This window comes from Rhinatrema bivittatum, chromosome 1, assembly GCF_901001135.1.
Source record: "Rhinatrema bivittatum chromosome 1, aRhiBiv1.1, whole genome shotgun sequence".
Lineage (NCBI taxonomy): Eukaryota > Metazoa > Chordata > Amphibia > Gymnophiona > Rhinatrematidae > Rhinatrema > Rhinatrema bivittatum.
This window is the reverse complement of record NC_042615.1, coordinates 747,549,184-747,574,533: the sequence shown is the minus strand read 5'-3', so window position 1 is coordinate 747,574,533 and position 25,350 is coordinate 747,549,184. Positions and strand designations below refer to the sequence as shown.

General features: G+C 45.4%; 1 protein-coding gene across 1 annotated transcript in view; it reads right to left on the bottom strand.

Moving 5' to 3' along the window:
* The window catches only part of RICTOR (RPTOR independent companion of MTOR complex 2), a 663,554-nt gene that overhangs the window by 102,239 nt on the left and 535,965 nt on the right, over nt 1–25,350 (bottom strand). The window contains 1 exon segment of the mRNA XM_029578377.1: nt 21,315–21,492. Within this exon segment, the coding sequence (XP_029434237.1) occupies nt 21,315–21,492 (178 nt within the window).

Here is a 25,350-nt window from a genome sequence, read left to right as displayed (position 1 = left end):
GATTTAACAACTTTGAATAATTTTGTTTCATTTGCAAATCTGATCACCACACTCGTTCCCATCGCTATCATTTATGAATATGTTAACAAGCGGTGGTCCTTGTACAGTTCCCTGTGGTACTCCTCTATTCACCTTTCTCCATTGATAAATTGTCCATTTAGCCCTACTCTGTTTTCTATCTTTTAACCAGTTCTCAATCCACAATAGCACAATGCCTCCTATCCCATAACTTTTACATTTCCCCAAGAGTTTCTCATGAGGTACTTTTGTCAAATGCTTTCTGAAAATCCAGATACAGAATATCTACTGGCTCACCTTTATCCATGCCTTCAAAAAAAGAAGCAAAACTGGTGAGGCAAGACTTCCCTTGACTAAATCCAGGTTGACTTTGTCCCATTAAACTATGTTCAGTTATATGTTCAGTAATTTTAGAATAGTTTCAACCATTTTTCCCAGCACCGACATCAGGCTCACCGATCTGTAGTTTCATGGATCTCCTCTGGAACCCTTTTTGTCAATTTGCCCTAGTACATCTTCCAGGTTCACTGACATTTGTTTCAGTTCCTCTGAATCATCACCTTTAAATATTACTTATGATATCGGTATCTGCCTTACATTTCCTCAGTAAAGGCCAATGCAAAGAGTTAATTTACTCTCTCTGCTATGGCCATATCTTCCCTTAGTGCCCCTTTTACCCCTTGATCATCTACTGGTCCAACTGACTTCCTCGCTTTGAATTACTCAAATAAGATTTTATTATAAGTTTTTGCTTCCAAAGCAAGCTTCTTTTAAAATTGTCTTCCTTATCAATGCTTTCTTCTAACTTAGCAGTGATTATGCAGTTTCCTGTTTTCTTTATTTGCATCCCATTTCCATTTCTGGAAGATGTTCTTTTGGCTATAGCCTCTCTCACCTCGCCTTTTAATCATGCCAGCAGTCGTTTGGCCTTCCTTCCATCTTTTTAATACGTGGAATACATCTGGTCTAGGCTTCCAAGATCATATTTTTAAACATCGTCCATGCCTGATGTAAATTCTTGATCTTTGCAGCTGCTGCTTTGTTTTTCTCAAACCATTTTTCTCATAATCTCCCTTTTGAAAGTTAAATATCACAGTAGATTTTCATAGTGAACTCCCTCCAGTTATAAAGTCAAATTTAATAATGTTATAATCACTATTGCCTACCTCTTTCATCAAATCATATGTTCTACTAAGGATTAGTTCTAAAATAGTTCCCCCCCCCTTGTCGGTTCTTGTACCAAATGCTTCATGAAGCAGTCATTTATTTCATCTAAAACTTTACCTCCTTAGCATGTTCTGATGTGACATTTACCCAGTCAATACGGGGGTAATTGAAATTACCTGTTATTACTGTGTTGCTAATTTTGTTACCTTCCCTAATTTATGTTAGCATTTAATTGTCTGTCTGTTTATTCTGGCCAGGTGGATGGTAGTATACCCACCACTGTTAATCTATTCCCCTTCTCATATGGAATTTCTATCCATAAACACAGAAACATAGAAATAATGGCAGAACAACACCAAATGGCCCATCCAGTCTGCCTACCAAGCTTTCACACTTTTCTTTTTTCTCCTCTCTCATACTTATCTGTTACTCTTGGCATTTAGTAACCTTTTGCTTCTATTTCCCATCCACCCCCGCCATTAATGTAACCTTTTGGTTCTGTTTCCCTTCCACCCCCGCCATTAATGTAGAGAGCAGTGCAGGAACTGCTTCTAAGTGAAATATCTAGCTTAATTGTTTAGGGGTAGTAACCGCCGCAATAAGCAAGCTATTCCCATGCTTATTTGTTTACTCAGCCTGTGTAATTTAGTCCTTGTTGGTTGTTATCTGAATATAAATCCACCTTTCTTCATTCTCCCCTGCCGTTGAAGCAGAGAGCTACTCTGGACATATATTGAAAGTGAAGTATCAGGCTTAATTGATTTGGGGTAGGATCAGTAACAAGCAAGCTACACCCATGCTTATTTGTTTACCCAGACTGTGTAATTCAGTCCTTGTTGGTTGTTGTCTGAATATAAAATCATCTTTTCTTCATTCACCCCTGCCATTGAAGCAGAGAGCTACACTGGATATGCACTGAAAGTGAAGTATCAGGCTTGTTTGGTTTGGGGTAATAACCACTGTAACAAGCAAGCTACTCCCCGCTTTTTTGTGAATGCAAATCCTTTTATCCACATTTCCTCTTGCCGTTGAAGCATAACGCACTGTCGTAGTAGCATTAACCGTGTGTATGTCTATTGAATAAGGGTATCATCTCCAGGTATTAGCTGTCTTTCCCACAAGCCATCCTCTCTTCCTTCATATCCTCTAGACTTTATGGATCCACAGTTTTTATCCCACGCCCCTTTGAAGTCCATCACAGTTTTGGTCTTCACCACTTCCTCCGGAAGGGCGTTCCAGGCATCCACCACCCTCTCCGTGAAGAAATATTTACTGACATTGGTTCTGAGTCTTCCTTCTTGGAGCTTCAAATCGTGACCCCCTAGGTTCTGCTGATTTTTTTCCAACGGAAAAGGTTTGTTGTTGTCTTTGGATCATTAAAACCTTTGAAGTATCTGAAAGTCTGTATCATATCACCTCTGTTCCTCCTTTCCTCCAGGGTGAACATATTTAGATCTTCAATCTCTCCTCATAAGTCATTCGATGAAGACCATCCACCTTTTGGGTCGCCCTTCTCTGGACTGCCTCCATCCTGTCTCTGTCCCTTCGGAGATACGGTCTCCAGAACTGAGCACAGTACTCCAGGTGATGCCTCACCCAAGGACCTGTACAAGGGGATAATCACTTCCCTTTTCTTACCCGATATTCCTCTCTCTATGCAGCCCAGCATTCTTCTGTCTTTAGCTATTGCCTTGTCACATTGTTTCCCCGACTTCAGATCATTTGACACTATCACCCCAAGGTCTCTCTCCTGCTCCGTGCACATCAGCCCTTCACCCCCATCGAATACAGTTCTTTCGGATTTCTGCATCCCATATGCATGACTCTGCACTTCTTGGCATTGAATCTCAGCTGCCATATCTTCGATCACTCTTCCAGCTTCCTTAAATCCAGTCTCATTCTCTCCACTCCTTCCGGTGTGTCCACTCTGTTGCAGATCTTAGTATCATCCACAAAAATACAAACCGTACCTTCTATGTCGTCCACTATGTCGCTCACATAGATATTGAACAGGATCGGTCCCAACACCGATCCTTGAGGCACTCCGCTTAATACCACTCTCTCTTCAGAGTAAGTTCCATTTACCATTGCACATTGCCTTCTTTCTGTCAACCAGTTTGCAATCCAGGTCACCGCCTCGGCACTCACTCCCCTAAGCTTCTCATTTTACTCAGCAGCCTCCTGTGCGGGACCGTATCAAAAGTTTTCCTAAAATCCAAGTAGATGACATCGAGCGCTCTTCCTCTATCCAATTCCCTAGTCACCCAGTCAAAAAAGTCAATCAAATTTGTCTGACAGGATCTTCCCCATGTGAATCCATGCTGTCTCTGGTCCAGCAATTCTCCCGACTGTAGATAGTTCACTATTCTTTCTTTCAGCAGCAACTCCATTATTTTTCCACCACCGAGGTGAGGCTAACCGGTCTGTAGTTACCAGCCTCCTCTCTGCTCCCACTCTTGTGAAGCGGGACTACCACCGCTCTTTTCCAATCTCTCGGCACCAAGATTCTACAGTGCATTTTGTTTCCTGTAGAACATTTATCCTGACTCTATGCCTTCTTTAACATATAGCACCACCCCTCCGCAAATTTGATCCATCCTATCATTGCGATATAATTTGTATCCAGGTATCAGTGTTTCACTGGTTAGCCTCCAGTCTAATAATGATCCTCTAAAGCAATTTTTCCAGACCTCCAAATACAGGCCCACTATTAATGCTTTGACAAACTTCCTCAAGAGTTACAACAGAGTTCCACCAAGCCCCTTAAGCAAGAGTGAAAGTTTATCAGATCAATCACAAATGATTCTTCTTAAGATCTTTATACAAATCAGCTATAATAGACAGATGAAAATCAGATAAAGAGAAGATGTCACAAATCAAACAAAAATGTACTAATCTCACTGGTCAATTCAAACTGATGTAAGAGTCCTTTAAAGAAAATAATTAACGTTCAGAGACTCAAACTGATAATTTGACAATGCAAAATCTTCATTTTTATTTGCAGACTTGAAAATAAAACAGTAAAAGAACAATTTTGAAGTGGAAGTTGTCATACTGGGTACTCTATCTTTGACAATACTGAACACATTAAAAGATACCACAAATTATTAATTTCTTTCTTTAGAGGTCCCTCCTAGTAGTATTCTTGATTGATTGGTTGTGTGGACCATTCACCTTTTTTGTGAATGTTGATTATATCATAAAGAATATACAGAGCTGCTAGTTTTTCCCAGTAAGTTGGAGAAAATCACCTAGTTTTGGCTTGGGATAGCAGATCCCAGAGTCTTATTTTGGACATGTCAACATAGCAGGAGACCATTACATATAATACCATATACCTTTCTGTATGACAAATCACACTTATCAACTGGGTAGAATTATCAGTAGGGTGGTACTTATATAAAAATTACTTGAAATCTGGATTAAATATGAATAATGTACATAAATATCAATGGTCTTCTAAGGTTCCAAATCATGAAGTTCAACAAGTCCATTTGAAAGTAATCAGACAAGAACTAAGGGAAGATTTCTCCTTTAAAGACTGCGAGAAGTTCAGAAGACAAGTATACACTAATCTCTCTAACAGCAGGGTGATATGCAAACTGATGCCGCAGCAAAGATCAACCGAAAGGAAATAAGATCGTATTTACAAGCATTAAAAGATGTGGAAAAAGTAAAAAGGAAACTATTTTTCACTATGTTTCATAAAACAAGAACTATAGAGTAACCAATGAAACTTTCAGGCAGTAGACTTAAAATATACTAAAGAAAGTACTTCACATAACACTCAATTAACTTGCAGAATTTACTGCCATAAGTAGAGACAAATAGTATAACTGAGTTCAAAACACAATTAGATAAATTTATAAAAGACAGCTGAATCACAGATTATTTAATATTAGTAGGATATCTTACACTCAATGTCTACTAGAAATCGAAAGTGCATAAAACTGAATGGAACACTTTACACAAACTTTACTTCTCATGTACTTCTTTCAACCCCTGCTGCTCGACACTCCCAGGAAAGTACAAGGAGCTAGATGAAAGTCTGGTTTGTCCAGTTTGGCAATTCACATTTCATATGGAAGTGAAGAAAGAAAATGAAAGGATCTAGTTTCAGGATTACAAGAGATTTGTATTTAGGAAACTGTGAGAAAGTTAATGATGGTTGAAAGAATTGAGAAATTACTACTTACCTGATAATTTCCTTTTCTTTAGGACAGTCAGATGAATCCAGAACAAGTGGGTTATGCACATTACCAGCAGATGGGAGTCTGAGCAAATTGTCGTCACAGTATAGATACCCCTGCAGTGACATCAGCCTGCAGGGGTATATATATACTGTGGACAGACTAGCATAAACTTCATTAAACAGATAACCATTTCAAAACTCAGCCAACATGCAACATTGGGCTCAGACAAGAATGTATTGACACTAGTCTAAGGACTGGACAAACACTTACCAGTAATCCCTATAACACATAGCCATGGAGGAGGACCATAACAGAACCATTCAGCAGCCAAGGGAGGTAAGCTGGATTCATCTGACTGTCCTAAAGAAAAGAAAAATTATCAGGTAAGTAATAATTTCTCATTTCTTTGCATGCAGTCAGTTGAATCCAGAACAAGTGGGATGTACCCAAGCTCCTCCTGAATAGGGTGGGAAGCTACACACACGATCCAGTGAAAACCACACATGCAAAGGGTGCGTCCTCCCGGACTTGAACATCCAGACGATAATTCCTGGAAAAAGTGTCTAACGACGACCATGTCACAGCTCGGCAAATGACAGGAGACAAATTCACTTTCACCCATGACATCGCTTGGGCTCTAGAGGAATGAGCCCTGAACTGAGTAGGTAACAGCTTCCCAGCATAAATGTATGCAGCCATGATTACCTCCTTAATCCAGTGAGCTATGGTAGCCCATGAGGCCAGCTCTCCCCACTTAGCACTGCCGTGAAGGATAAACAGGCAATCCATCTTCTGTAAAGGCTTAGTAACCTCCAGATACCAGACAATATGTCTCTTGACAGTCAAGGGTCACAACACAATTCTCCTCTATATCTTTCTCTTTGTCAAGAGATGAAAGTAAGATGGACTGATTCAAGTGAAAGTCAGTGACCACCTTCGGTAGAAAAGAAGGAAGAGTATGTAGCTATATCACCCCTGGAGTCACCCGAAGGAATGGCTCTTGGCAAGACAAGGCCTGCAGCTCAGAAACCCTACTGGCAGAACAAATTGCCACAAGAAACACCGTTTTCAGGGTCAGTAACCGCAAGTTCAGGTTATACATCGGTCTAAACCCAGGGCCCGCTAAGAAATCCAATACCAAATTAAGACTCCAAAAGGACACCGGAAACTGCAAAGGATGAAGAAGATGTTTCACTCCTTTCAGGAAATGGGCCACATCAGAATGAGCCAACAAGAATCCACCATTCACCTGACCTCTGAAACAGGTAAGAGCTGCTACATGTACCTTTAAAGAACTGACGGCCAAACCTTTATACAAGCCATCTTGCAAAAATTCCAAAATGAGCGGGATCTTGACCGAACAAGGAAGAGTATCTCGATCCTCACACGAAGCCTAAACCACTCACCAAACTCGCCCATAGACCAAGTGGAGAACTTTCTAGCTCTTAGCAAGGTGGAAATCACTGCTGCAGAGTATCCACGTTTCAGCAAGCGAGCCCTTTCAAGGGCCATAGCGTAAGGCAAAATTGAGTCAAATCTTTGTGAAGAATAGGACCCTGCTGCAACAGATCCCTGTGGGCTGGAAGTCGAGAGGCGATTTCATCAGGAGCCACCGCAAATCCGCATACCATGGTCTCCTGGGCCAATCTGGAACACCCAAGAATACCATCCCTCTGTGGTGCTCAATCCTTCGGACTAATCTGCCCAACATGGGCTATGGCAGAAATGCATACAACAATTTGTCTTTAGGCCACTCCTGCACCAAGGCATCTATCCCGCAGCTGAAGAATCATGGAACTTTTGCATTGCGAGAAGTAGCCAGCAGCTCTAAAAATGGGAGACCCCAGTGATCCAGAATCAACTGAAATGCCTTGTTTGATAGTACACATTCTCCTGGGTCCAGACTTTCCCTGCTGAGAAAGTCTGCTCTTACATTGTCTTTTCCTGCTATATGCGAAGGTGAGATCATTTGGAGATGTAGTTCAGCCCATTCAATAAGCTGATCTATCTCCTGCGATGCTTGTTGGCTCTTGGTTCCTCACTGCTGATTTATGTAAGCCACAGTTGTTGTGTTGTCCTACATTAACCGGACTGCTCGACCCTGCAGCCTTTCGTTGAACTGCAAACATGACAGCTGAACTGCCCTGGCTTCCAAATGATCGATGTTCCAGAGAGATTCTTCTGCATCCCAGATCCTTTGCGCTGTCAGCTCCCCAACCATGGAGGCTCGCATCCATCAGTACTAGCCAATCTGGTGCCACCAGGGAAATTCCCTTCCTTAGTGATCCAGCTGTAGCCACCAGTGCAGTTGGGAGGAGACCTCCATAGGCAGATGGAGCCAAATCGAATAGTCCAGAGACTGCAGTTCCACTGAGACAACAGGAGACGCTAAAGAGGACGCATATGCACTGTTGACCATGGTACCACTTCCAGGGTTGCGCCATTAAAACAAGTACTTGCAGGTAGGACTATACAGTGAGGCACAGTGTGTTCATCAATAGACACAGCTGTGCCATCAACTTCTGAATACAAGCTTCCAGCAGGAAAACCTTGTCCTGCTTCGTGTTGAACCGAACCCCAAGGTATTCCAAGCTCTTGAAAAGGTTCAACCGAGCCAAGCTTCTACAACAAGGAGATCACCTTGCAGGTCACCAGATGGTTCTCCCTCGAATCAGCCAGTCGTCCACATATGAGTGTATTAGGATCCCATCCTTTCTCAATTCTGCAACTACCACCATTACCCTTGGGAAAAGCTCCTGGGAGCGGTGGCCAGACCAAACGGCAGTGCCTGAAACTGATAATGGCGTCCTAGAACTGTGAACCACAGAAAGCACTGATGCTCTAGTTGAATGGGAATGTGAAGATATGCGTCAGACAAATCCAAAGAGGTCAGAAATTCCCCTAACTGTATGGCCATTATACTGAGCACAAGGGCTCCGTGTGAAAATGTATCACCTGCAGATGACTGTCGACACACTTGACATCCAGGATGGGATGAAAGGATCTCTCTTTTTTGGGCACAATGAAAAACTAAATATCGCCCCGTATTTTCTTGAGACGTGGGCACTGGAATCATAGCCCTTAGTCTGAGGAGTCTTGACAATGTATCCTCCACTGCCTACTTCTTCTGTGGGGAGTGGCAGGTAGAGCCCATGAACACGTCCTGAGGAATATTACAAAACTCCAGTGCTTATCCATCTCGTATCCATTGATCCAACGTGATCTTGACCTACCTCTGACAGAAGAGAGAAAGGCATCCTCCTATTTCCTGCTTCCGGGAGTGGGTCTGCAAAGCTATACTGGGAGGCTCGGGAGGAGGATCCACTACCCGAGCCCATGACCCCCCCCCCCCCTCCTGGGCTCTCTGGGTCGAAAGGACTGAGACCTTCCGAAACGTTGAGTCTTCTGAAAGGTCATGCCTTTATAGGGTTGAAAACACTTGGATCCCCTATCACAACTTCTCATGCTAAAGGGGCGTGGTGTCTGCTTCTTATCCTCCGGTAATCAAGGAACCGGTGGTTCACCCCACTTACTGGCCAGTTTCTCCATCTCGCTCCCATACAAGAGTGAGCCTTTAAAGGGCAATTTTGTGAGGTTAGCCTTGGAGGTCACATCAGCCGACCAATTTCTTAGCCATAACTAACACCTGCCTACTATTACCGAAGCCACCCCTCTGGCTGAGGTGCAGACAAAATCGAGCCTGCATCTGCCATAAAGGCGGCTGCTGGTTCCAAAACTGCCCTGGAATTCATCCTAGTGTCATCAACATTTTGAGAGAGAAGTAAACAAGAGTGAGCTACCAGGGAACAACAAGAAGCTATTTGCAAAATCATCGCCACTGCTTGAAATACCTGCTTAAGGATAGTTCCAATCCTTCTATCGTGTGCATTCAAGGTCGCTCCTCTCCCTCCACGGGGAAAGTTGTCCAGTTGGAGACTGCACATACAAATGCATCCACCTTCAGAAAAAGTAAACACTCTCTTCACCATAGGATCCAGTGTACAGGCCTTCCAAAACCTGACCTCCTTTCAAATCAGCCTCTGGGGCGCCCCAATCAAGATCAATCGATTCTTGAATAGCCTCTACCACAGGGAAAAAACAAGAGGATTTATGCAGAGAAAATGGGATTCTTCTTTGGCTCAGATATGGAATCTGCCATAGGTACTCCCAGCAGTTTCAAAGTCTGGGAAATCAGGGCTGTCAGTTCATCTCTATGGAGGAACTGTAGCATAGTCCTATATGGTTCTAATCCTGGAGAAATTTCACCATCCTCTAGAGCAGAGCTTTCCAAACTTTTTATGTTGGTGACACACTTTTTAGACAAACATAATTTCGGGACACAGTAATTCAGTCTACTAGCAAACCAGAGGTTAAAGGTTAAACGAACAAAATGTATTTCGACAATTTATGTATGTTTCCTTAAATATATACATAATAAAATGTTTCATGACACAACCTATCTTGTGAAAACCTTTCATTTATATTAAAAATAAATAATATTCCAAGATTAATGTTATTGTTATAATTTATGAATAACAATAATAAAACAAAGTTATTGTGTTATTCAATTTACCTCTTTAATGAGATATATGAGCTTGATGGGATGAACACAGCTTTTGAATATTTGGTGTTAATAAGAAAGTCCAAAGGGTCTTCTGCATAATTTTAAAAAGCTGGCCAGTTTCACACTATATAATTATTTGATAGCCTCATTCAACTAATTCTATATGGCTATGAGAGTGAAGTCTGGAATATATAGGAAGGGACAGAATGTCAATATAAATCCTGCACCTCCAGTTCTGTAACTCTGTGCATCCACTGAAATTCCCCCAAACAATGGAGCTTGGATGTTTCCCTTACAGCTCATCATACAAAAAGATATTTTCAAATTCTGGTGTCACCACACAGTAACAGCAGCACAAACACCTTCCCCTGCCAGGCACATTGTGAACTAACACAAAACCTCGCAAAAAAGACACTCAAAATCTATACTGCAATCCCATTGTAACACAACAGTAATAACACCAAGGACTCAAACAACAATAACCCTACCTGTGAAAAAGCAAGGGTAAATATTACACTGGGTCCTAGAATACCAATACACCACCTACTGAGGAAACAAAACAAACCAGATTGCTATAGATCCCTATGCTAGCAGAATCTCTCATCATAGTCACACACACAGAGCAGAGACAGACCCTCACCAAATACAGAATACAAAATAAAGGAGCACAAATTAGACAAAAACTGAAATGGAAACCCCAAGAAGCCAGACTCTGTGTATTAACAATGGAAAAACAGAACCACCATTCCTCATAAAACAAATAAAATCAAGAAACATAAAGCATCAGTTATAATAGTAAAACCATACTAATAAAAGAATATTTTAAAACTACTGATAAATAGAATTTCTATTAATTAAAATCATATACATTTTTTACAATTTCCCAAACACCAATAAAATATTTAAAAACAGCACATATATCAAATAACACCCAATAATTAAAACTAATAAGGATTTTAAAAAGCCCCTGCTGTCCATACGTGGTAGCTCTTGATTTCCAAAAAAAGGATTAAGAGGTTATCCTCTCTCTCTCACATATACTCTCATGTCCATTCTCTCTCACACATAGACTGTCACATACATACACATTCATGCTCTTATACCCACCATAACTTCTCGCTCTCACAGACACCGACATACTCTCAGGCTCTAAGACACTCTCTCCCCCTCCACCCACACCCCCCACACAAACTCTTACTCCCCTGGATTTTCTCATACACACTCATGCTCTCACTCTCTCTGGCTCCCTCACATACACACAAACACACACACCCAGGCAAGTTCCCAATCATTCTCACACAAACACACACACACCCAGGCAAGCTCCCAGTCATTCTCACACACTGAAACTGACCCCCAGGCAGGCTTCCATTCATTTTCACACCACTCCCTCACCATCCCCCAGGCACGCACACATTCATTCTCACACACATAGACCCCCAGGCAGGCACCAATTCATTCTCACACACATAGACCCCCAGGCAGGCACTAATTCATTCTCACATACACAGACCCCCAGGCAGGCACCAATTCATTCTCACACACACACACATACACCACACACAGGCAGGCACCTATTCTCACACATACAAACCCCAGGAAGACACCCATACATTCTCATACACAGACACACCCTCAGGCAGGCACCCATGCATTCACACACATACACCCCCAGGCAGACTCCCATTCATACACATGCACACTAAAGGCAGACCCCCTCTCTTTCTTTTGCCAGCAACCTCGGAGCCTCTCTCATTCCTTTGCTGCCACTGTCACTGATGCCGCATGGCTATTTGGGAGGCGCTGATTGCTGCTATTGGCACTGAAGCCCATTCTGCTGCCTCCTCTGTGCAGGCCCCGTGGGTTTCCATTTCCTCCATGTTGATCTCGTACATTGTGAGATCCGCATGGAGAAAGTGCTACTCTTGCACATTACCAAAGATTACATGTGCCAATCAGTAAAAAGTAATTTTTTTTTTTTTACCTTTGCTGTCTGATCTTAGTTTTCTAATCGGTTGGTCACAGGCTTTTTTGTTCCACCTCCCCTTTCTTATTTTTTTGCCAATTCCTTTCATATTGTCTTTTTTTTCTATTTCTTTTCTCTCCATCTATCTTCTTCCCTCAAACATACAGTCAGGTTCTCATTCTCACATGCTTTCTCTCTCTCTCTCACACACACACACAGGCTCTCACTATCACATGCTCTCTCTCATACAATCATTCATACACAGTCTCTCTCTTGCACATGCTGTCTGACTCTCACACCCACAGGCTCTCTCTCAGTCCCACATGCTGTCTTGCTCAAGCACAGACTCTCACTGTCACATGCTCTCTCTCATACAATCATTCATACACACAGGCTCTCACTGTCACATGCTGTCTCTCTCACACACACACACACACAGGCTGCCTCTGCAAACATTCAGGTCCTCACTCCCACACACAATCTCTCATCTCATACCCACACTCTACGGGCCCTCAGCCTCTCTCTTACCTCTGGGCCTCTTCAAGGGTCGCTGCAGGATGGGCTCTGCAGCGGCCCTGATCTTCGCGGGCCGATCCGCGGCAGCGACGGCCCTGATCTTCGCGGGCCGATCCGCGGCAGCGACGGCCCTGATCTTCGCGGGCCAATCCACGGTGGGGACCCTGCTACCGGGCCTCCTCCTCTTCTCAGCCCGCTGCTCCTCTTCTGCACGCGGCTGATGCTCCTCCTCCTTCCTGCCCGTGCGGTTCCCGCAACATTTTCCTTCCGGGGCCGCATGGGCAGGAAAGAAGCGGAGCACCTGCACGTTTCGACGTGACCTTTTTCTTCGGGCCGTGGTGACGTGCGCTCCACCACGGCCCTGCCGATATTCCTGCTGTGTGTCTCCGGCACACAGCACAGCGATTCTTCACTGCTCAGCCGCCAGTGGGATGAGGTCCACCGGCGGCCGCATTGGCTCCCACTTGCCGGTGTGTCACGTGCACCAGGCTTGCGCGACACACCGGCACACTGCAGGCGACACACTAAAGTGTCGCGACACACACTTTGGAAAGCTCTGCTCTAGAGAGTCAGGATCGGCGTCATCATCCGTGCCATCTGGGTCTCTATCGGGTACTAGGAGTACTCTGACGCTTACCAGTAGGTCCAGGCAAGGTTTGCACCTGTGACTCTGTGCTGGGAGCATTGGATGGGGCTGAGGACTGCACCTGAAAAAAGGATTGCAATCTCTAGAAAAATTCTACCCATGAAAATGTAGAAGTATCCCGACCAGTGTGCTCACTGAGCTGCCTTCCCCTGCTGAAGAACCAGTTAGGGGAGCTCCAAAATCAGGTGCCCCACCTGAAAGGTCTTTACCCAGACCTTCATCTGGCTGGGAAGAACCAGGCTTATTCTCCCTGAGCCTCAAACAGTGCTGGCACAAGTCAGCAGGCACTCCTGATTGAGATGCCCGAATATGACAGACAGTGCAAAGAGAAAGGCGCTTAGGTTTCTTAGATATAGGCGCCATTAGACCAGCAGTGTGCTGATCGGCAGCTGGACGTGTGCGTCTAGCCACACGTCAAGCTTTTTTTTTTAGGCGTCCAAAAATTCTAGGCATTCAAAAATAAGGTGTCTCACACCTAGGTGTCCCTAGGATAGGTGCAGTAAAAAAATTAAGAATAAAGCAATGCTCAACTTGTGCACACAGATAAGCAGCTGGCCACTTAAGGCGCCACTTAACTTGGATGCACAGACTACTAGGCCTGCCTAAGCATCCAAAAACTGGATGCACAGCAAGATGCACACACCGAACAGAGAACCATGTAGAAGGCAGCCTAAAGGAAGCATGTAAAATGACGTCAAGTCCCACCATGCAGCGCACAGCGAGACTACCTTACTGGTCAACCTGCCAGGCTGCCCACGTCCCTTGACGTCCCATGGAGCGGGATGAATGTCGGAATGGCGCACCAAGTACGGAGACCAGGGGAAGGAGGAAGGCCTAGAGCAAAATATCATCCTTCTCTGTCTCTGCATTTCTGTTTGGTTTTTTTTTTTAAACTTACCTGAGCTCAGCCCTACCTGGCTGAGTACAGAGACAGGAGAGAGGGCATTTGCCATCAGCTGCTTAACAGTTAAGTAAACGCTGGCTGAAAACCAGTTACCGGACCAAGGCGCTCATCTGAGGGACCATGAAAATCACCTCAGGAATACTCAACTGGGGGAGGGATCTTTTGGTATCACTGCAGAAGAGCGGGGCACATTTATTTACCTTATTTCTGCTTTTCTAAATCAAAGCAATCCCTAGTAGGGAGATGCACATCCACCATCTGCTGGAGATGGAGAAGGCTGGCAGGCTGTCATTGCAGGGGTATATATACCGCGATGTCAGTTTGCTCTGTCTCCATCTGTTGGTAGAGGTGCATAACCCACTTGTTCTGGATTCATCTGACTGGATGCTAACAAATACCAATATATATCTGGACTTTGAAAGGCATTTGACAATGTCACATACAAGGCTGGAGGCACACATTAAAACCAGGAGATATGCACGTGGCCGCATGGTGCTAATTTTCAAAGGCTCAGGGCCACACTTCTATCTCCCGGTATACACCAAAGACCGGCTCAATAAATATGGGGCGGGCTGGAGGCAGGGTCTGGGCAGGGTGTAGGCGGGCCAAGACAGCGCCATTAGGCACTGTCCTGCTGAAACCCTTCGCCGGCAGCCAGCAAGCCCGTGCAACCTACTGCTACTCCGGAGAGCAGGTAAGTATTAGGTGAAAAAAAAAAGGTTAGTTAGATGGATTTTAGGGGTCAGGGCAATAGGGTAAAAGGTAGGTAGGTTGGCTAGGAGGTTTAGGAAGTTCCCACCCAGTCCACTCCTTTATTGGAGCCTAATGGCACTGTTCCGGCCCGCCTACACCCTGCCCCCAGCACGTCCCTTTATTATTGAGCCGGTCTTTGGTGCATACCGGGTATACATGTGTGGCCGTGAGCCTTTGAAAGTGAGTGCTGTGCGGCCATGTGTAGATTTAAAAAATTTACCTTACAGACGGTGGGTTATGTTCCATGTCCAGCAGATGGAGTCAGAACACAAAATTCCCAGGGGAGGACCCATATAACCACGCCTCCCCTGTAACAGCTCTCAGTAACTAGACTAACAAAGCCCAAAAGAGAGAGACTAAAAACAGAGGGATCAAGTAATCAAAGAAGGAATTGAAATAACCGTTGTCCAAATAAACAGCAACTAAATTCTGAACAGTGAACTTGCGAACAGCAGTGCGTGAACAAAAAAAGACGCGCAGTATTCGAAATACAGAGTAAAAGATTGTTAAGACAGGTAGGCAGGGATGTCCCACAAGCAAACCCCCAAACCAAGGGAGGGTGTCTGGAATGATCCATGGTATTACAGGAACGAAAATTAGCAGGTAAGGAATAATTTTCTTTTCCCTGTACATACCAGGATCATTCCAGACGGTGGGATGTACCAAAGCTTTCCCATCACGGGTGGGCCGCAGACAGCCCTGCTCGTATTACCTTGTCTCCAAGCTGACCGCCCGACGGAGCACCGACATCCAGGCAATAATGTCTCGAAAAAGTATGGATCGACTTCCAGGTGGCCACCCTACAAATCTCCTGAGTGGAGACGGAGGAGCTCTCCGCCCAAGATGTCGCCTGGGCTCGAAGAGAATGAGCCTTGACAACCAGCGGAGGGGACTTACCTACGCCAAGGTACGCCGCTATGATCGCTCCCTTCAACCACCGCGCTATAGATTGTTTGGAGGCCATGCAACCCTTCCAGGGTCCGGACCAGAGGATAAACAGATGACCGGAGAGCCGAAAATCATTAGTCACCTCCAGATAGCGTATCAGAGACCGCCATACATCCAGTCTACGCAGGTCTCCAGACTCAGAAGAGGCAAAAGATGGTAATTCCACCGATTGGTGGAATGCCGAAACCACTTTAGGGAGAAAAGGAACCGTCCTCAGCGAAACCCCTTCAGGCGTGAAACGAAGGTATGGTTCACGACAGGACAGGGCCTGCAGCTCGGAAATACGTCTTGCTGAACTGATTGCCACGAGAAAAATGGTCTTGAGAGTGACGTCCTTGATGGTAGCCGAGCTTAGAGGTTCGAACGGCGAACCACAGAGGACTCGGAGCACCAGATTCAGATTCCACGACGGACAAGGTGGGCGAATCGGAGGCTTCAAGTGTTTCACTCCTTTAAGGAAACGGGAGACGTCCGGATGCGAGGACAGAAACTCCTTATTTCCACTGCGAAGAAAAGCCCCCAAGGCCGCCACCTAAACCCAAAGAGAATTGTAAGCAAGACCCAAATCCAAACCTGCCTGCAAGAAGGAAAGGACTTGTGGCACTGAGGTCTGCATGGGAAGAATGTCATTCGCTCCACACCAATCCTCAAAGACCTTCCAGACTCGAACATAGGTAACAGAGGTGGACATCTTACGTGCTTTCAGTAGCGTTGAAATAACCGGCTCCGGATAACCGCGCCTCCTCAACTGACGCCTCTCAAAAGCCAGGCCGCAAGACAGAAGCGATCTGCCTCCTTGAAAAATATTGGTCCCTGGCGTAGAAGATGTGGCAGCTGACCGAGACGAAGGGGACCCTCCACCGTCAAATTGCGCAGATCCGCGAACCATGGTCGTCAGGGCCACTCTGACGCCACAAGGATCACCGGCCCTTGGTGTGCCTCTATCCTGCGGATGACCTTGGCCATGAGGGGCCACGGTGGGAAAACATATAGGAGACAGTGGCGCGGCCAGGGCAGGACCAGCGCGTCCATGCCCTCGGCGCCGCGCTCCCGCCTGCGGCTGAAGAAGCGGGCGGCCTTTGCATTTCCGGCGGTTGCCATTAGGTCTACGTGCGGTGTCCCCCATCGCCGCACTATTATCCGCAACGCCTGCTGCGAGAGCTCCCACTCTCCGGGATCCAAGTTTTGTCGGCTGAGAAAGTCCACCTGTACGTTGTCCACTCCCGCTATATGCGAGGCCGCTAGTCGTTGGAGGTGAAGCTCTGCCCACTCCATCAATTTGTCGGTTTCCAGAGAGACCAACCGACTTCTCGTGCCTCCCTGGCGATTGATGTACGCCACTGTAGTCGCATTGTCCGATAGCACTCTGACTGCTTGATGGCGTACTATGGGGAAGAAACCCTGTAACGCCAGACGGACCGGCCTGGTCTCCAAGCGGTTGATGGGCCACTTCGACTGTTCCTCCGTCCATCGACCCTGGATTGAGCTGTCCCGACAGACTGCTCCCCAGCCTGTGAAGCTGGCGTCCGTGGTGATAATCACCCAATCCGGGTCCTCCAGTGACACCCCCTGAGCTAGGTGCTGCGGTTCCAGCCACCAATGGAGACTGATGAAGGTTCCTCTCGGAATCGGAAGGATTGCCTGGAAATCTCTCGACACCGGCTGCCACCGGGAGAGTAGGGATCTCTGCAGAGGCCTCAGATGCGCAAATGCCCAAGAACCAGATCGATGGTCAAGGCCATGGTCCCCAGTACCTGCAGGTAGTCCCAGGCAGTGGGCGTCTCGAGCGCCATAAATCCTTGAATCTGCTGACGCAGAGAATGAGCTCTGTCCGGATGCAGAAAAACCCTGGCATTCTTGGTGTCGAAGTGAGCTCCCAGAAAATCCAACGACTGGGACTGGACCAGGCTGCTCTTGGTGAAGTTGACAATCCATCCCAGAGATTGGAGAAGTTGTACCACTCTGTCGACTGCGAGGATACACTGCGCTCGTGACTTTGCACGGATGAGCCAATCGTCTAGGTAAGGATGCACAAGGATGCCTTCCTTGCGCAAGGTTGCCGCCACTACCACCATGATCTTCGTGAAAACCCGTGGAGCTGTGGCCAGGCCAAAGGGAAGAGCGCGAAATTGGAAGTGTTGACCCAAAATTTTGAAGCGTAGGTAACGCTGATGAGCTTGACAAATTGGTATGTGGAGATACGCCTCCGTGAGATCCAACGAAGCCAAGAATTCTCCCGGATGAACTGCCGCTAACACTGAGCGGACTGTTTCCATGTGGAAACGAGGGACTCTGAGGGACCGGTTGACCTGCTTGAGGTCCAGGATAGGACGAAAAGTACCTTCCTTCTTGGGAACCACAAAGTAGATTGAATAATGCCCCTGGCCCAGTTCGGCGGCTGGCACCGGCACTATGGCCCTCAATTGAAGGAGACGATCGAGGGTCTGCTGCATGGCTCCCTGCTTGATTAAGGACCCGCAAGGGGAAAACAGGAACCGGTCCCGAGGAGCGCAAACAAAATCCAAAGCGTAACCGCGTCTTAGAATATCCAGAACCCATTGATCCGACGTGATTTGGACTCACTCTTCGTAGAAGAGAGCAAGGCGACCCCCCAGTCGAGGGACCACCTCGAGGGTCCGTCTGGGTAGATTTAGTGGATGTACCAGCACCCTGCGCTTCCTTACCCTGGCGGCGCCCACGAAAGGGCCGGTTCCAGGTGTGCGAACGAGAAGAGGGAGCCCGAGGTGGCTGTTGCCTCTGAGGACTCGCTCTCCGCTGGTTACGATAACGGTTTCTGGAGTAATTATATGATCTTGACGAACGGGGTTGATCTTCAGGCAACTTGTGCACCGCGTTCTCATTAAGGGACTTGATGATCTGATCCAAGTCTTCACCAAAAAGATACCTACCCTTAAAAGGAAGGGACCCCAAACGTGTCTTGGAAGAGGCATCAGCCGACCAATTGCGAAGCCAAAGGAGCCGATGCGCTGAGATTGCCGCCACCATGGTTCGGGCTAGGACCCTTAAAAGATCATATAAAGCATCCGCTCCATAGGCAACCACGGCTTCCAGTCTGTCCACCTGGTGAGCCTCAGCGTCTGATAAGGACTGAGGGGTGAGAAGCTGCTGCACCCACCAAAGACCCGCTCGCTGTGCGAGGGAACTGCAGATAGCCGCCTGCATCCTTAAGGCCGAGACCTCAAAGATACGCTTGAGGTAAACCTCCAGCTTCCGATCCTGCATATCCTTCAACGCCGTCCCTCCAATGACAGGAATAGTGGTATGCTTTGTGACCGCTGATAGCGCAGAATCTACGGCGGGCACTTTGAGAATTTCCAAAAAATCGGCCGGCAGAGGATACAATTTTTCCATGGCTCTACCGACCCTAAGGTTGGCCTCCGGGGAATCCCATTCCCGAGTGATCAACTGCAAGATCTTGTGATGAGTGGGAAAAGACTTGGCTAGAGGCCGCAGTCCTGCTAGGAGGGGGTCCCCCTTCTTGAGAGCCGGGTCAGGCCCCACCGGTTCTGGAAGGGGATCAATATCCATTTCCTGGAGGATGTAGGGAATGAGGTCATCTAACTCCGCCGCTTGGAGGATGCGGAGGACCCTAGGGTCGTCGCCCTCCACCTGGGCCGCCAAGGTGGGGTCGTCCACGTCAGGGTCCTGGGATTGTCCTTCCCCCGACGAAGTCTGTATTATCGATGGTGTCCCGGTAGGGCCACGAGATGTCCCCGCTCCCCTGCCTACTAAAGGAGGGCGAGCCTGAGGGAGGGTCCCACCCAGAAGGGGGGCAGGACATGGTATCTTGGGGGAAGAGGGTCCCGTCTCTGCTCTGAAAAAAAGCCCTGTGCATTAGGACTATGAATTCAGGGGAAAAGGCCTGGCATCCTGAGGGGTCACCCCCCGGGGGATCCCCCCTCTGCCTATCAGGATTAGACTCGGAGTAAGGGTCCAAAACGGGCCTAGAAGTGGGGAACGGATTATCCGTGTCCTCCTCATAAAGCGCGGCATCAGAATCTTGCAACAAAATGGCCGCCATTCCCGCGTTGAGAGGGAACGGGGCCTGGCGCTTCCTTCCCACGCGGAACTCCGCCGCTAGCGGAGAGCTCTCCCCCTGCTGTAAGAGGAGCCTTAGCAAAGTGACCTAAACTGTAAATTTAAAACTTCCTATTTTTTTTTTTTTTTAAACTTGATCCCCCTGAGGAGATAGCCCTAAGCTAACAAGCTGGGGACCACAAGTCCCCTGCTCACATCTGCTGGAGTCAGAACGTTACTGAGAGCTGTTACAGGGGAGGCGTGGTTATATGGGTCCTCCCCTGGGAATTTTGTGTTCTGACTCCATCTGCTGGACATGGAACATAACCCACCGTCTGGAATGATCCTGGTATGTACAGGGAATAAAGTGATATAACGCATAGTATTTATAATGTGGGAATCTCTGAAAAACTGCCTGTGCATTAGCAAACGAACAGACAGAAGTATACAATAAATTTAAATAAAATAATGGTCAATCAGTTTTTCCAAATTTTGAAGTACAATGTTTTCAAACAAACAAAAAAAAACATTGCAGGTGATAAATGGATATCCTATAACATGGCCTCAAGTGACTAGATTTCTGACTAAAGGAAGTGGCACATTAAGGATATAATTTATCACATGGGAAGCATAGAAATCAATTCTGCATACCGTGTTTTAAAAGGATGCCAGGAAACTGGAGAAAGCACAAACATTCATATTAGTCACCAAGCCCTTTGGCTTAGAGCAATGTGTGAAAATGGGAGAGATGAATTTCTTCCACATTTATTTAAGAAATTTCTTAACTGCTTATCAATGTTTCTAGGAGGTTTTTATTCATAAATTCAATAAATAAAACAAATACAATGAATTATATGAAAACACACCATAGAGTTAAATTACAATAAAACCCATAAAAACACTATAACTAGTCTACGTTTTCTGAAACATGCTGCTATAAGCTTGCAAATGTGTCAGACCTTTAGTAGTTTCAAATTTATTGTAGATGACTATTTGATAACCAAACTCATATATGTAATTGTTATGCTATAACTGCTCTACTGTTTCACTTTTAACGTTATATCTAGTATGCTATTGTCGGGACCAAGTTTAGCAAAAGCTTGGTTTAAACATTACTATTACTAATCATCACTTTTATAACACAACCCGATGTATGTAGTGCTGTATAAATATAAGCAAGAGATAGACCTTGCTCCACCAGAACACACAATCTAATCAAGACAAACATACAGGGCAAAGAGACTTTGGGAATTTCATTTATTAAGAAAATGGTTAAAACCAATAAGACTCTAAGTGAGAGTATCAGTGGTTAAGATTTAAAGCAGTTAGGTCTTCAGAGTGGATTTGAACAAGATGAAATAGGGGGCATGATTCACCAACCAAGTAAGTCTAAAGGGTTTTCTGGTCAGCAAATGTAAATAAATTAGAATCTAGGGGTCCTGAATATTTTAAAAAATTGCTACATGAACAATGCATAAATATTTGAGAACATGTTTAGCAGTTCTTACTTCTTCATTCTTATTTTGAGCATAAAAATGCAAAACTCATTTTAAAACTAATCAAAGCTAAAGAGAAAATCAAGAAAAACACGGCATACCTACCTGGAATATTTCATTGATATCCACTGGGAGAGCAAGGCCAATGTAATCATCTGAACTACCAAATGCAGCACTGGACACCATGGAACGAACAGACGATGAGCGCTGCAGTGTATTTTGATTGATTGGACTTAATAAATCTTCTTTATCTAGAGATGCATAACTTAAAGCTTTCATGAATCTATCATTAACAAAAAGAAAAAAATTCTGCTTTTAATATAAGGAATATGTTTACAGCTATAGTTATTTTTTAAATCATTTAATCTTTCATTTGAAAGTACACTTGCTAATCTTCCTTTAGTAGACCTAACAACTGCAAGCTTGCATACCTCAGATAGTCTAGCAACCTGTGACAGGGTCCACAAGATTGCAGATTTCTGTGGTCTGTAGCCTTGCTTATGGTTTTCAAGCAGTTTTTGGGACCCAACCAATTCATCTGGTTTTCATGATACTCAAAATGAATATGCATGAAAATATGCACTTGTATGCAAATATATTTTATATTAGCTCACATATTTTACATTAGTAACTCAAGGCAAGTTACATTCAATACAGTAGGTATTTCCCTGTCTTTAGTGTGTGTTAAATTTAAGGGAGTCATTTACTATGCAGTGATATTTTTCCATTTGGCCCCTCTTCAAAAGAATTCCATGAGGAAAAAAATTATGAGAAAAGGAGCCCACTTTGCCTGGAGTCACCATCATCTTAAAGAGCTACATGGCCTGGAAACCCTCCCCAATGTGCCAAAATCCCCCAGGAATCTGGATAGACCCTTGCCCATCCCCTCACTGCCTGCAGAAGGGACCCCACCCCTTCCCAAATCCCTCCTTTTTGTCTAAAGTTGACCCCCCTTATCTAAACCCGACCCTCCACTGGACCCTTCCTAACATACGTATTCCCTGGTAATCTAGTGCAACCCTCACTCCCCTTACCTTAAAAAGTTACTCTAGAGGGCTGGAAAAAGGGAGAAATGAAGCTCAACCAGAGCAATGGGACACAGGAGCTCATCCATGTGGCAGTGAAGAAGCCCGATTGCAATGAAGCAAGGCTACCATGGGAGCTCATCCCCATGGCAGCAAAGAAAAAACCCTACCTCGACCAAGCAAGGGCACCACAGGAACCCATCCTGGTGGCGGCGAAAAAGAAGGCCCGCTGGAGTAAAGCCGTGGCAGAAATGGAGCCCACCACTGCAGGGAAGGAAGAAGAGGTTTGGCAGTAAGGCCTAGTGCATGCATGTGAGAATAGGAGTCTGGATGTGGGAGTGGGTGTGAATGGGTGCCTAGGTGAGAGCTTGGGTGTATGGGTGTGAATGGATGCCTGGGTGGGTGTGAATGGGTGCCTGGGTGAGAGCTTGGGTGTGAATGGGTGTCTGGGTGAGAGCTTGGGTGTGTGGGTGTGAATGGATGCCTGGGTGAGAGCTTGTGTCTGTGGGTATGAATGGGTGCCTGGGTGAGAGCTTGTGTCTGTGGGTGTGAATGGGTACCTGGGTGCCTTGGTAGCTTGGGTACCTGGTGAGAGCTTGGGTGTGTGGGTGTGAATGGGTGCGCCTGAGTGAGAGCTTGGGTGTGTGGGTGTGAATGGGTGCGCCTGAGTGAGAGCTTGGGTGTGTGGGTGCGAATGGGTGCGCCTGAGTGAGAGCTTGGGTGTGAATGGGTGCGCCTGAGTGAGAGCTTGGGTATGTGGGTGTGAATGGGTGCGCCTGAGTGAGAGCTTGGGTGTGTGGGTGTGAATGGGTACCTGGGTGAGAGCTTGGGTGTGTGATTGAGAGAGACTGGTCAGGAAGATGACTGGTGTGTGTTTGTGATTGAGAAAGAGACCGAGACTGGTTGTGGGGTCTAATTGGTGTGTGTGTGTGTGTGTGTGTGTGTGTGTGTGTGAGTGACTGGTTGTGGGCCCTAAGGAAGAGGACCAAGAGGACAGAGCTTCAGCAGCCATTGCTGCTTCTGGTGAGTGCTATTGGCCTGCAAGGGAAAGGAGTAGGAGAGTTGCTGGAGAGGGTAAGTAAAGGTGGCTTTTTAAATTTATTTTTCTTGATTTACTCCCATTTTAATTATTGGGTATTATGCAATGTCTGCTGTTTTGAAATATATATTTGGACATGTTTTAATAGTTTTTATGAATTTTTAATTGTTGGATGTTAATCTATTCAACAGCTCTTTTGTAACATGTATTAGTATAGCTTTACAATTATTTCTGTGTGGGGCTCTATAGCAGCTTGGTTTGTTTTCCTAATAGGAAGTGTATTAGTGTTTAGGGCCTGGTTTAATAGTTGTAGTGTTGCCTTTTCATAGATAGGGTTGTTACTGTTTCAGTGTATTCCATAATACAGGTGTAACTTTGTGTGCATTATTGCAGATCCTGGGACTATGTTAGGTGCTATAGGGTTTGCACTGCATGCAGAGTGGCTTTTTTGGGTTTCCATTCCAGTTTTTGTCTCTATATTTATAATTCATGATTTTTCTGTACTTGGTGAAGGTCAGTTCTGGGTGTGTGACCGAGATGAGGTATTTTACTAGCATGTAGGCATTTGTATCAATCTTATTTGTTGTGTTTTCTCAATAAGACATGCATTAGTGGTAAATTACTGTCTTTTCATAAGGAGGGCTATTGTGCCTGGTAGTAAAGGGAGTTTGTTTTGCTTTCACTAAAATGTCATCAGAACCAGAATATCTTTTTTGTATCGCGAGTTGTACTGCATAATGCCCTAGAGTTCTGCTCTGCACCCATTGCTGGGGGTCGAGGGGGTTTCTGTGGATGTAGAGTATATGTTTATATTTAGCCCCATGATGGTCACATGTTCAGCGTGTCATGCATGTTAGAACCATCTGTCAGGTGTGTCCCGACCGAAAAAAGGTTGAGAACGAATATGCTAGACAGTTCTGCTACTGGGGGTGAGGGGGTATTTGGATGGGGGAGGGAACTCGACTTTTGTCAAAAGAGGGCTTTGAAAAGAGGGGTGGGGCATTAATGTAAGACTATTAAATCTATTTTTTAAAACTATTTCCTCTCGAGCGCCTCTGCAGGTGTTGGGAGTGGGGGATGGGCAGGGATCTACCCAGACCCCTAGGGGTTATTGGCAAATTGGGGGGGGGGGGGCGGAGGGCTAGAGGAGTTTCCAGGCCACATGACCCTTTAAAAAGCAGGCTGGAACCATCAGGGCATGCATTAGCATCCTAATGTTTTTACTAATTTTTTGGGAAATGCCATGGCTATGGCAAGCCATGTTATTTTATTTGTATGGAATTATCTATGGATGAACTGCTTGGCATGCATTTCAAAATGTTATGCATACTGCATGTAAAACAGCTTATGTAAAAGAGGGGGCATTTTGTAGGTCAAATTTTGTGCAATAAATAGCATTTTTTGTGCGTTATACCCTTATCGCAGCTTAATAAATGACCCACTAAATTTGTATCTGAGACAATGCAGGGTGAGGTGACTTGCCCAAGGTCACATGAAGCATCAGTGGAATTGAATCCCTGGCTTTCTTAGTTCTTAGCCTACTGAGCTAACCACCAGGCTTCTCCCCATTCCCAAAAATACTATATCTCATGCATGCATACTGTGAATATTCTCAAAACCAGACTGACCAAGCAAGACCCAATAATTGGGTGAGAACTACTGATCTAATAATTTTATTCAATTTAATATCAGTTTTAATATGCCACTTTGACCGGGATACATCACAATAATGGTAGCAAAATATGAAACAAAATTAAGTTACATGTCAAATGGAAAAGAGAACAGTCCAATATAGAATATTTACAATGGCCATTTTCTTTATATATACAAAAAAAAAAAGAAGGTACTGGGATGCACCTGTGGCAACCTCCATCTTCCACTATTTTTCCATAAGGAAACAAAGAGTGAAGTTGGCAATACAGCAGAAAAACACTGGAGTGTTTAAAGCTCATAAGAGCATATGAACACATTTGCTGCAGGATGTGCAGCAGTCAGCCTTCCTACCAATATAACAGATCGATCCAGTAAAGTGCGGCCGCGTTTACCCTGCTCCTAACTCGCGTTCTACTCACTTTCC